This window comes from Anguilla rostrata, chromosome 18, assembly GCF_018555375.3.
Source record: "Anguilla rostrata isolate EN2019 chromosome 18, ASM1855537v3, whole genome shotgun sequence".
Lineage (NCBI taxonomy): Eukaryota > Metazoa > Chordata > Actinopteri > Anguilliformes > Anguillidae > Anguilla > Anguilla rostrata.
Window position 1 is genome coordinate 17,567,663 of NC_057950.1, and position 12,498 is coordinate 17,580,160.

The 12,498-nt window shown below is 45.0% G+C and overlaps 1 protein-coding gene across 1 annotated transcript in view; it reads left to right on the plus strand.

The window, feature by feature from the left end:
* Positions 1-758: 758 nt before the first annotated feature.
* Positions 759-12,498, plus strand: part of LOC135244418 (inositol polyphosphate-5-phosphatase A) — a 137,020-nt gene continuing 125,280 nt past the window's right edge. Inside the window, exon 1 of the mRNA XM_064316670.1 lies at positions 759-1,197. Coding sequence (XP_064172740.1) covers positions 1,123-1,197 — 75 coding nt within the window. The 5' untranslated portion in view covers positions 759-1,122. The remainder of the gene's footprint in view (positions 1,198-12,498) is intronic.

The window sequence follows — 12,498 nt, forward strand, 5'->3', positions numbered from 1 at the left end:
GTGCCACAAACTGTTGTTTAAATCTTTGGTCATTTCGTGTGGTATTTTGAGGCCATGCTTATGTTAAAAGCTCTGAACAGTAGTGGAATTGCACTGTTGGAAATTGAGCTCCCCAGCGTTGTACAGCATGTTGTATTCAAAGAGCTGGCTCTTCATTTACAATTTTCCATCATCTGAGCCAGCTGAGCCCTTTAAACAGTCCTGCAAAATATCAGCAACACTTTATTCACCAGGCACAATATTTTCCCCTGCACTGGCAGTGTATATCATAGCATGGCAAGCCCTCATGTGTGAACGCGTACACTGAGATATCTTCCCATCCATTATGTTATGTACAATTCAAAGTAGGTAGGACCAATTTTTGATGAATAAACCCTTATCATACCACCATTAAAGTAAACGTTTTATTTTGTTTAATGGTAAATGGTTTGGTTTTTAGTCTTTAAATAAGTCATTAGCTCCACTATGCGCGCACGCACGCACATACACACACAAACACACACCGGATTTAATAGCCTATGGTTACTAGTATATGTATGCTTCTTTACCTCTTCAATATTAACGTACTGCCAGACTAACAAAAACTGTTTTATCTGATCAACATATTTGCTGCTTCCAAAAGCTTGCAAAGAATATTGGGGTCTTCGACAAATGCTCACCAACTGCGCGTTGCCCTTTTAAGAGCTACATCTTTCCATTGGCTCGGTGACGTCAGGACACCGAAGGACTCCAGCCCAGCCTCCTAAACAATCCACGCAATGGTGCTGTTGGAGCTGTGCAGGGACGGGAGGCAGAGTTTCTAACAGCGAAAGCCAGGAAAACACCGAAACACTGAGATGACCCAGAGTCCGACAATCGCTGTGGATTAGAAAAAGAAACTTTTACGATGGCTACGAACTATCACGTGAAGAAGTGACCAACACATTCATCAGAGAGGGACCCAAAGCTTGCTACTACTTAGATGCACACGCACAGCTATGAGCGAGCTGAGCTCCGATAAGCCTGGCTGCATTCGTAATTTCTCCGTGTTTTAACAGAACCTGTCTCATTAAACATTTTACTACTTTCGTTGCTTTTAATTCTATTCGACACCTGGCAGCTTCGGTTTTAAAACAGAGAATTATGGCGGGGAAGGTGACTGCACAAGGCACGGGGATATTGCTGGTAACAGCCAACGTTGGATCGCTCTTTGAAGATGTGAGTAGCAAGCGCCTGTGTTGTCACGGTATCTGTGCTGCTGTTTTTGAATGTTGGACATCGTGGAGATACGTCGTTTCCACGCGTGGGCATTTATGTTGGTGGTGTGTGTGCATGTGGATGAGGGATTCGTAGCGTCGCCGAACACTGATTCACTTTAACACGCTCACAAAGAGGCCCTTCTAGTCACTATAAAACCTAACTTAACCCGCTGTTTTGTGGGTTGCAGGTACGAGGGGGCGTTTGGCTATACCTGACTGACGTTTCTTAGAGTGTCTACCGATTATTATAATTGTTGCTCGCGTACAGGATTGGAAAGAGCTACCTCTTTCCAGGGCCTATCTATAACATTTTTGTAGTTAGAAACCCATGTCTAAGCAATGTCTTGAAGTAGCTTATAACGTACATTGCACTTAGCTCAAAGTTTCCGTTCGACGTTGATTCAATATTGACCTTCGCGTATTTTACCATGGGTGTCATTATATCATCAGTAGCCTAAGTCAATATGACTTTGAAGACAAATTATGATATGTGGATAAACAGAAAGACGTGTAGTCTAAGTTAGCAGTTCAGCTACAAGCTTATCCTCTGAAGTAAACGGTTTTGTTCCGACAGATCGTTAATGTTAGTGTAGTAGGTATGATATAGCATCACCGGCTGACAGCGTGCATGCAACAGAAAAGGAAGAGGCTATCCTAGTAAACTGTCCCACGAAGTTTCCCCATTTTCCCAATTTCCCACCGTGAGTGACAGCGTGACGATAAAGTCGTTACATTTCACCAGTTAGCCTACCCTTTGGTCGACGTGCACACATGATTGTGGATACTTCGAAAATGAAATGCAGGTTCAGTTTTAACATAAGGTAGCTATAATGACGATTTACAAGTTCAGAATGCGTCCACAGCTAGCCAGCATACCCAAGTTTGGCTGTTTTACTTTCGCTGATTGTTAACTGCCGTTATGTTCTGTTATCTGTAATTATTTAGTAATTGACACATTAACCTGTTTATAAATACTGCGCAGTGTCACCGTTTGTTTTTTTATGTACTCGGACAACACGATGTCGCAGATGTGAAGTGTGTGCGTGTGTGCCAGAGCGAGAGAGGCAGCCGGACCGACTCATCTTTATGGTCGGGCCCAAAGGCAGATTGTCGCTTCCATTTAAAGCGCAACAAGCTGTTGTGGCGGCTTTTTTTCCTCCCTGTGAACTCTACACCGAACGTGAAAGCCTTTCTCTCCGGGGATATAAATAGATTTAGAGACAAGACTGGTGACCTTTGGCTGTATTATGGGTAATTTTGCTTCTTTTTTGGGAAATCTCTCAGATATTTCACAAGTTGATTCAAAATTGACAGGGGCGGACGAAAAATGTGTGAGACAATATCGTTGCATAATTCGACTTGTAAATAGGCACACATGGTTTTATTGACACATTCAGTTAAAATCCTACTTTATGTTCTCTGCCTCTCTCTATTCAGAAACGTTAAGGGCAATTTACAGCTATTTTTAGCAGCTTGCATGTGCATAAGGAGACGAATGAAGCAAACACGCTTAGTCACATGATACCCTAATTTCTATCATATGGTTAAAATGCCATTGTTTATATCGCTCAAGTTAATGTCCTGGTGGTGTTTCGGATTTACCTCGAAGAGGCAGTGATCCAGGAATGATTAAGTCTTAATGGACAGGTAAATACAGACTTTTCAGGCAATGCAAATCAGTGCTCTATATGCAAATAAGATGCTTTGAATGCGCCTTTATCTATGCCTTCAGATCCTTGTTTCAATCAATTAATCGCATGCGTCCAGCAGCATCGAAATTCAACTTGAGAGAATAGACATCAACAATCGATTTTTGTTACTTTTGAATTTAATTATTATTATTAAGTTGTATTATTAAGTTACTATATAGCCTAATCTAATTATAAAGTTATAAATAGTCAGTTTTCTGTTATTTTTTTTCAGATCAAGAAATTGCAGTATTGAAAAAGGGAGACCCATAGGTTAATGCCGGGATATGGCAACAATATAAGAGGGTATCATTTTTAATATCACAGATCACCTTTCTAAAAAAAGAAAAAAAAATTAAATTAGAAATGGAAAATATAACAAAGCTTTCAGAAGTTTGCAATAAGAGTGTTAGGTTTGTTTGTTTTTTCAGTTATCTTTCATTATTTTGAAGTTATCCCACAGAGGCTAAAAGCTCACACTGTTTTAAAGTTAAACTGGGATAAGTACCAAATGCCAAAGGATAACTGGCAGTAACCACCACAGAATGTGTGAAAGATACTCTGTGGAACCTTGGTCCAGGCAGCTCGCTGGACCTGAAACAGAAGTGTGAAGCAGGCAGATTAGCAGGCGTGTTGATTTCACACTGGGTGTTTGACCCTTTTCTAATTTAAGTCCACTGATGAATGTTTGGGTGGGGAAAAAAAACAAAACAAACAAAAAAAAAAAAAACATGAGTGCACTGAGTCAAAAAGTAAAAAAGATACAGTTGCAACAAATAGTCCTTGTCAAAGGGCCCTTAAAATGAATCTTCTACATTGTACCTAATACAAATGTAAGATCTGAAAGTTTTGATATGTTCCTGTAGCAGGTTTTATGTTAGAAACAGCACCGAAAAAAACTCAGGCTGAGAGTTTCTTGGTTTCGTTGGGTGGAGAGTCCCTTATGGAATGGCACACACACACACACACACACACACAGTACACATATTGAAGTTCACAGGGTATCAGTTTGTATGGCAGGCAGTTTAGAGCAGGCACTGGTATGAACCGCAATGCTACAGTACAGGGATGAAACAAACTTGCTATCTGTGTGCGCATCAACATTCTGCTCTCCATTCACTGCAAAGCTCCCCTTGCTATCGCGCTGCATAACTTTGCATTGACTCTGCTTTCAGTTGCCTCACAGTGTAAACGGTTTTCTTCAGGGTGGCTGCCCCCGCCCCCCCCACCAATCAGCAGTGGTCCTTGAAAATACCATATCAGTGGATGGGAACTGTGTGTGTGCATGCATGCGTGTGTGTGCGTCTGTGTGTGCGTGCGTGCACAGGTTAGAATGGGTATAAAGCCTAATTTCAGTGCACTGTTTCCCTGGCTGTTTTCTGCTCTGAGTCTCCAGGGCCTTCAGTGGCCTTGGAAGGTCTGAGGAGTTCTGAGAACGTCAGAAGTCTGCGCTGGGCGCCTCTGGGCCTCGCTATCTGTGGGCGCAGCTGGACGTCCTATTCCGTTCTGTTTGATGGGTTATATCTTAATCTCTGTGATTAATAAGACCTTCAGTAGCCTGCACACTGACACTGCTAATCAAGGGCCTGCACTGTGATGTCATGCAATATCACTGAATTAATAGTAGCGGTACCATCTGAATGATGCTGAGATGTCCCTGTACCGTTTGAAGCAACATTGCTGTTGCACTGGCCAGACCTAAATTATGTACAAGCTATTTACTGCTCTTTTGTGAAAACATTTTTTTTTTCTCTTTTTTTTCTCTTTCCTCTCTGTCTGGGATTCCCAGTCATATTCATAGGCCTGTCCTGTTGTTGCAACGTCCTCTCTGAGTTTGGGAGGAGTTCAGTCCACTATTTGACCTGAGCAGGCATTGTTTATGCCTAAGGTTGGAAACAACATCTAGACCAAACCCCTCCTTCCTTTTCTCCAAATTTTCTCATAATATTTCCATTCGACAGCTGTGGGTCAGAGTGTCTACATCAGTGGAACATGAGAAAAGCACAAATTTAGAACGATTTCAGTAGCTGGAGTAGCATTACACGGACATCTTCTGTGCTTTCATTAGCTTATCCCCTTCAAGACTATGAGGAGACTGAGGGGTCCTTATTTAATCAAAGTCTCCGTTCACCTGTTTGCGATGATGACACAATCACTGTATCTTTGCTGTTAATCTCTGATTAATCTCTAATTGTTATGGACTTTGTGACAGAAGCGCAAAGTTCTTTCAGCCCTAAATGGGGATCCGTGTCACAGCCGACCCCGTGTGCGTACGTGGTGGCACCGTTCCTGAGCCAGGTTTTGTCGGGGAGGGGCGGCGCTCTTCTGGCTCGGCTCGGCTCGGCGGCGGCGTTTGATTTCGCCGCCCGCTCTCCCCCAGATTCCCCAGATATCTCATAAATTCCGACCACCGGGCGTCCCTTTCGATTGCAAATGCGCTCTGACGCAAACGAAGCGGCGCCTTGCTCAGATGAAAGGAGGCCTTTCTGTGCGTGCGAACGTTTTCTAGGGCGGAGACCTCGTTTCTGTCGCCGCGGACGACTGTGAGAGCGGTGAATGAGGCCGCTGTGAGACGCGGAGTGTTTCCGCCGACTTCCGTCCTCTCTTTGGCGCTCACCTCGCGGCAGCCAGTAGAATGTTTGAGGAATCTTGGGGGGACAGTTTTGTGAGAAAGTCACCGGGGCTGTTTTCTTTGGATTTCTCTTCAAACGCAGAAAATATTATTTCGCATCAAAAGGCCGCGTTAGCCGTTGGCTGCGTGGTGAGCTGTGTGTAGATTTAGGCTTGCATCGCCGGCCCTTGGTGTTGCAGCTGGTAGAAATCTGGGGAACTGTAAAGAATGCCCAGCTTCTGCGTGTGTATTTTTCACAGAGGTCTAAGACTGTCACCTTCATGCTGTGCCTCAAAGCATGAGCTGCTGATTCAGTCTGAAATACGACAGGAAGGTGACTCCTTTACTCAGTCAGCGAAAGCGAAGGCGCTCACCACGAGTCAGTGCAGGCTGTGGCCTCTAGTCACAGTTTTTGGGTGTTGCCATCAGCCCACTGTGAATTGGGTTCCACGGAAGTGCCGCATCATTGCCCTCTCAGCTGTCCCGCCCAAGGTAGGGTGGGTTTCATTTGGCCAGGGTTCCTCTGGGTGCCGTTACACACCGGACACCCACATGCTACCTGTGTCAGTGAGAGTTACACCACTGTGTTAGCTCTCCACTGTAGTACTGTGTGGACGGTAGGGTGTGGAATAGTTACTGGATAATGCATTGGTGCGAATGCAGTGAATTCACTGGGGAAGTGCATGCACTCTAGCTGCGGAGCTCCAGGTCCATGAGCAAAGGCTGCATGCGTGTAGCTTCAGAGGCACTGCAGATCTGGGGAAAATGTGAGGCGGAGAAAAAGAAACTAGCCTGTCTAGCCTTCAGACGAAAAGACTGAAACCGTGAAGGAGTGTCAATGAAGCGGAGGGGCGTTACTTATGAGAAGAGAAGGAAGAGGGTGGGGCGGGGGCAGGGCGGGGGCATGGTTATGTTGGAACTTGACCCCTCCCGTGTCTCATATAAATCCGTCTGCTCTCACATGACGTTGGGCCGGCCCTGCTTTAATTGGTGAGACACTGTGGAAACTTTCTCCCAGTGAAAGGGCTTATTGTCATCATTATACTCACCGTCCACACATTCTGACCCCTCAGTGCATGAAATGGGCAGCTTTTAAAGCAAAAAGTTAGATGTGATAAATCTGGATTTCTATTACAGCAAAGTGGGGGAGGGGAGATTCCAAGTGTCTTTGTGTGCCCGTACGTTCCCTATTCAATAACATGGTATAGCCTATTTAAAGTCGGTAAGGTAGATTTTCTTTACTAGATGCTTGAATCACTTAACACTGTCCACCACACAGACATTTCACTATTTGGGGTATGCTGCTTTGCTCACATGCAGCGTCTATCTAGCTTGAAACGGCTTTGCTGGTGTGATTTCTGCTCGAGTAATAGCTGTGCCTGCATGATGATGGACTTTTTGATGGAAAATTGCTGATTATGAGTCTGGCATCACATGTGTCTCTCCCTGGCCCCTTTGGTGTTGGTTATGAAATGGCATCTTTGTGGAACTAGTTATGAAATGGAAAGAAACCGTTAGCTCGGTCCTTCCCCGCTGTCATAGTTCAGAGACCACCTCTGTCTCAGGCCTGAGAGCGTGCCACGCTACGGGGGAAATGGTGGTTGGCACTGAGCTGCTGCCCCCGCCCATCACGACGGCGTTTAAAGCGGAGTTCCCTCGCGTGCCTGACCATCTATAGAGCGTCGCGCCGCGGGGTTTGTGTGTGTGTGGGGGGGGGCACAAGCAAAGGCACAATCAGATCCGCATTTTTCCACTGTCTGCGCTCAAATGTGTACACTGTGATAGTGCTTATCTGCCGTGGTGGAAGGGAACTGAGGCGTGCTCGCTGTGGCTGGAGCTCACCGGCGCTGCCGCCCGCTCTGTGTGTGAACGGGAGTCTACCCAAATGGCGGTTAACACGAGGGCCCGTCTGGCGAATGGGAAGTTCAGCTGGAATGACTCTCCTCATCTTTTGCGGCGGTTCTCTGGCTGATTAGTGACGGTTGGTTACGGTGCTGGAGACCTTTTGTCATGCTGAGTGTCCTTCTGATGTCCAGATAAAATGACCCTCTGACTGTCACACAAGAAGGTCTTCACCGTTCTGGTATTACGGCACTAGTTTAGGAGTGCTTTTCGAAGTGGAGAGCACTTAAATCGGGGAGATTTCTTGAGGGACAGAGGGAGAGAGCACGCTTTCTTCCCACAACCCACCCCCCGCCCACCCCCCCGCTCTGCTCGCAGAGAAACTCCCTCCGCACAGGGGAAACCATCGACACACCGCCCGTCTTGCTCTTTTCAGCAGACGGTTCTTAGCATGGCGGGGGGGCGGGGGGGCGGAGCCTCTGTTTTGTCATCCTCAGATGAAGGCTCGGCTGCCAGAAGTGGCCGAGCTCTGAAGTGGCCCTGGAGATAACTCCTTCCAGAGGCGCACTGTAAACAAAGGGAGTGAAAAAAGACAGAGAGAAAGAGCATCTCTTTTTTTACTGGTTTTATTTACAGAAAGCTGCCCCCCCCCCACTTTGATTACAGTACAGTGTGTCCTGGGTTTGGGCTGCAGTCGCTGACCCCTCCGAGCTGGCAGATAAACCGAACGGCCTAAACAATGAGCACTGCTCTGCGAAGCCAGATAAGGAAGTGAGATTAGGTCAGAGGATCTGGGTTTGGGACTGATCCAGGGGGCAATTAATGTCGTCCCTTTTGACCACTCCCCCCTCTTCCCTGGGCAAGCTGGAAATCCATAACCAAACACGCCCCCTTTCAGACTCCTAAACCGCAAGCCTCATTTGCTTAAAGAAGAAAATGAGGAGAGTGAACATGGCTATGAAATGGAACCAAGGCAGTAAAAGTTAACGTGCGGAATAAAAAGGCTGATAAACCCTGGCACGAGCCCAGCTGGTGTCTGAGTTCTGTCTCTCCAGCTTTTCGGCTCTGTGCCTCTCTCTTCTCTTCCCTCCCTGACGTTCTTTTCCTACGTTAAACTTTAATGTTGTTGAATGAATTGGTGTGGCTGAATTGGCTTCTACCACAGTTGTCTGCATGCCCAGTTAAAAATGAGCTTGTCGTCTTAGATTCTTAGTAGTACTAAGTAGATTGTGTATAATAGTATACATCATTAAGGGTGTTGTAGTATAGTGTGCTTAGGGATATAGGCTAGTTGAGTATTTGATAGCTAATATGTAGCAGTTTGAGCCACTCCAGGTCTTATAAACAGCATGTGTTTTAAATTAATTAGCCATTTTTTGACCAAATGATCAAAATTATGCTATATTATAGTTACTGTTACGGTTGTTTTGAAGTCACTTACTTTAATGTCTTCAGTCAAAAAATTGTTGTTTAGAAGTTGTCATAATTTCTGCTCCGGCATCTTAAGATTCTACTTTAAGTTTGCCAACAAAATTGTTGAAATGTTGAAATTTCATGCTGGTCTCAGGGATTGCCCGTTTTTGTATTTCAGGAAAGATTATTTCTGGATTTCATATTCATGTGGTTTTTTTTTCAGGCTCCTCAAAATACACTCATGTGAAAGCGTGTTTTTTAGTGTGGCGGTTAGCAGTTTTTGTTATTGCTCAGTATCTGTTGTAGCATGTCATCGTATTCAGTTAAAAACATACCAGTTTCCAGGTGTGTACGCAAGTTGTTTAAGCCCCGACAGGGCATTTGTTTGCTTAATTAATGCAATTGATTGCAACAGCTTGCGTAAATGTTAGCTTAACGGTAATAAAAAATAATTCCTATCGGAAAAAAAGTTTAAAATGAAATCAACATAAAGTGAATGAGGAAGATTAAATTAAATTAAAATAGGAGTGCTGTGTGTGCTTTGTACACTAAATTTGTACACTAATTTAATAAAAAAACAGTCATCACCCAGCTGCTCTATTGGGTGGGGGTAACTGAGGAGAGGAGCTGTGATTGCTTGGTACACCATGGCCAACCAAGCCCTTTCTGTGGAGTTACTTTTCTAACCGGCTGTGGTCAGGATAGGTTCATCTCACACAGGGTTTAATGGTGTTCATACGTGTACAAGGGTCTGGTGGGACGTTGTCAGTCTGCTTGTGGACACAAACCTCTCTCTGCTAAGCAAGATGAACGCCCAGGTTCTTGGCTTCATTAGCATTTCCTAAATCTGCTCTTTGTCTTGGCATGTCTGTCACGCTCACCCCCCCCCTGCCCCGCCGCCAAAATCCCAGGCCCCCGATTGGGCCACACCCTCATCTGAGACGCACCTCCCTGGGTTACAGCTGCTCACCACACATCATTCAGTGGACGTTAACCAAGACAGCTGGGTTTAGGTGCTGACGGTGTTTGTCCATGAGGGTTAGTTTTCTGCCATGTTGAAACGAGCCATTGGGTTTTGATCAAAGCTGTGTTTTGTGGTAGTCGAGTGTCAGCGAAAACAGGCTGTCTGGCTCCTCCACTCTTTGATTTCTTTTTAGTATTTTCAGATCATAAAGGGGCCTGTCTGTTTGCTGCTTCTGCAGCTCTTCTTCTTAGATATGTGAGCGGAGAGGTACCCGCGCAGGCTTGAAGCTGCCATGAGGGTACGCATCAGAAATGATTCAGCCCACAGCATCATACTGAGAGAGGCAGAAATGGAGGAGAGAGGAATATGTTCATTCCATTCCTAATATGTTATATTGCAATAATCATTCTCATAGTGTGTGCAAGTGTGCATGCGCATGTGTGTGTGCCTGTACGTGTGTGCGTGTGGGTGTATGCGTGTGCATGTAGTTATTTGGAAATATAATATTGCGCTGATGTTTGTGATACTGTTAGCCTTTAGAAATGTATCCAGCCATGTCATGTTAATGTAGCATTTGAAATGTAAATAGAGTTGGTATTGATAGGGAGGAGGGTGAGAGTTGAATGAGAGCCAGAAGAGGAGAGAGATTAGACAGCCTTCGGGGGTTGTGTCAGGCCTTAGCAAAGCTGAAATGTTGGTTTGGTGAGTTGTCTGAACTTGAAAAGAAGGTGTGTTGAGAGCTGCAGACAGAACTCAGGGATACAGCCTGAACACACAGGTGCCGGCTGAACGCTGGTGTATGTTCAGTACACTGCAGGGACAGTAGTGAGGTAGTGATAATTCTTATTAACTTGTAGAAAAAATTTAAAGGACAAATTTAGTCGGCATGCCTCATGCTACTTTTTTTATTTTTTCAGGAGGAAGTATGAATGGTTAAATAGTGGCATCCTGAAAATAAAATTTAAAGTTTATGTAAAATTCTTAACACAAAATGTAGAACATCTGTAGCTACCTACACATGAACTGCCTCAACCGTTACAAAGCCATGATCGTATATTACAGTGTATTCTGGCTTAATATCAAAATTTGCTCTCTGAAGCAAATTGATTTGTCATACAAATGATACAACTAACTCAAAAAATCCACTGTACATGTTCTGTACATTACACTTGCCCACACTCACACGCTCACACACACACACCCATACACACCACACACACACAAATAACAAACAATCTACACACCACCATACTGCACTTTCCAACCAACGGTTTTTAGCATCGTGGCGACGGTGCCTCTGTTTTACGATCCACAGATAAAGGCTGAGCTGGCCAAGCTGGCCACACTGAGTGAGCACTGAAGTAGCTCAAGAGATGATGTTTGTGCGATGCCTGCGGAGTGCCACTGCAAACAAAGAGAGGGGGGAGAAAGACAAGCACCAGGCCCAGCTGCAGAACTGTGTGAGGAACATTTCAGAAGGACCAGGCTTTTGAGCAGGGCTTGGGCCAGCTCAACACCGAGCTAGTCACCTCTCTGGCCTCACCCCCACCTGCCTCCCTAACCCTCCCCCTCTCCCAAGCCTGCCACCGTGCACCAGCTGGCCCCACCCTTGTCCTCCCCCTCCTGCTTGAAGAGGATCAGATCCATGGAAATTTGAAACCCCATTACTGTCCCAGTGGAGCCGCTGCTGATCATACACTTGGTATCTATATAGGTAGATAATTGGCTAACCAGCAAGCAAATACAAAGGTATGTTGGCAGTAGATAGCTGGTTAGTGCTAGCAGTTTCTCTCTCTCTCGGACACACACACACTACATACACACACACACACACACAAATTCAACTTTGTAGAGGTATGACAGTGCAGGTGCTTTGACCATATGCAAGTTCCAATTCATTGTACATGTACTGGAATGCAGGCTGTCATAAAAGATCTATGTGAAAATGACATTAAATTAGCAGTTATCAAATTGTTTTTCAGTACCTTCTCTTCAGTTTTGTAATATTTCTCTCATATTTCTTCATATCATTAAGTGTAAAGGCAGCGCTGCTCATTGGTTGATGGTATTTGGGGTTTATTAATGAGAGGATCCTGAGTGCTTGTTACTGAAGGAACACTGCTAGTTCTGCTTGCACAGCTACGTAGGCTTTTGTATGGCAGAGGAAGCACAGATCGGTCCTGGCGTGGGCCAGAGTAAAGCTGGTTGCTGTGTAAACAGAAAACAAAATGGGAGCCATGGCCGTGCAGCGGTGCTCCTGAATCCAGGCTAAATGTATTAGCCTTTGTCTCCTGGCCACTGATGATGATGTCACTAGTAGTGGATAAAGAGCATAATCCATCACTTGGGCACTAGTCACTTCCTGTGCGGAGAGGGAAGCACTAGGAGGCCCTGGAAGGCCTTCATACCTAATTTATCTCCCCGAGAGCGAGTTTATTTTTAAAAACCCTCCTACACACTGTGGAATTATTCTCAGCAGAAAAGCTTGTGATTTTCAGCCCAGCAAGAGCGGTCAGGTTTATCTTTTCAGAGCAGATTTCTCCAGCACTTACGGAAAAAATGAAACGTCTGTCTTTCATGAGAACTTTAAAGCCTGTTGTTTTAAGTGGTCTAAGAATGCATACCCTAAGCTTGAGATACGAATATACATGTGAAGTGGCTTTATTAAAACCCAGAAAGCTAATAACAGTCTATCTGAACCTTGAACACAATCGAAAAGGCAGCTGTATTAGATCTCTTTAG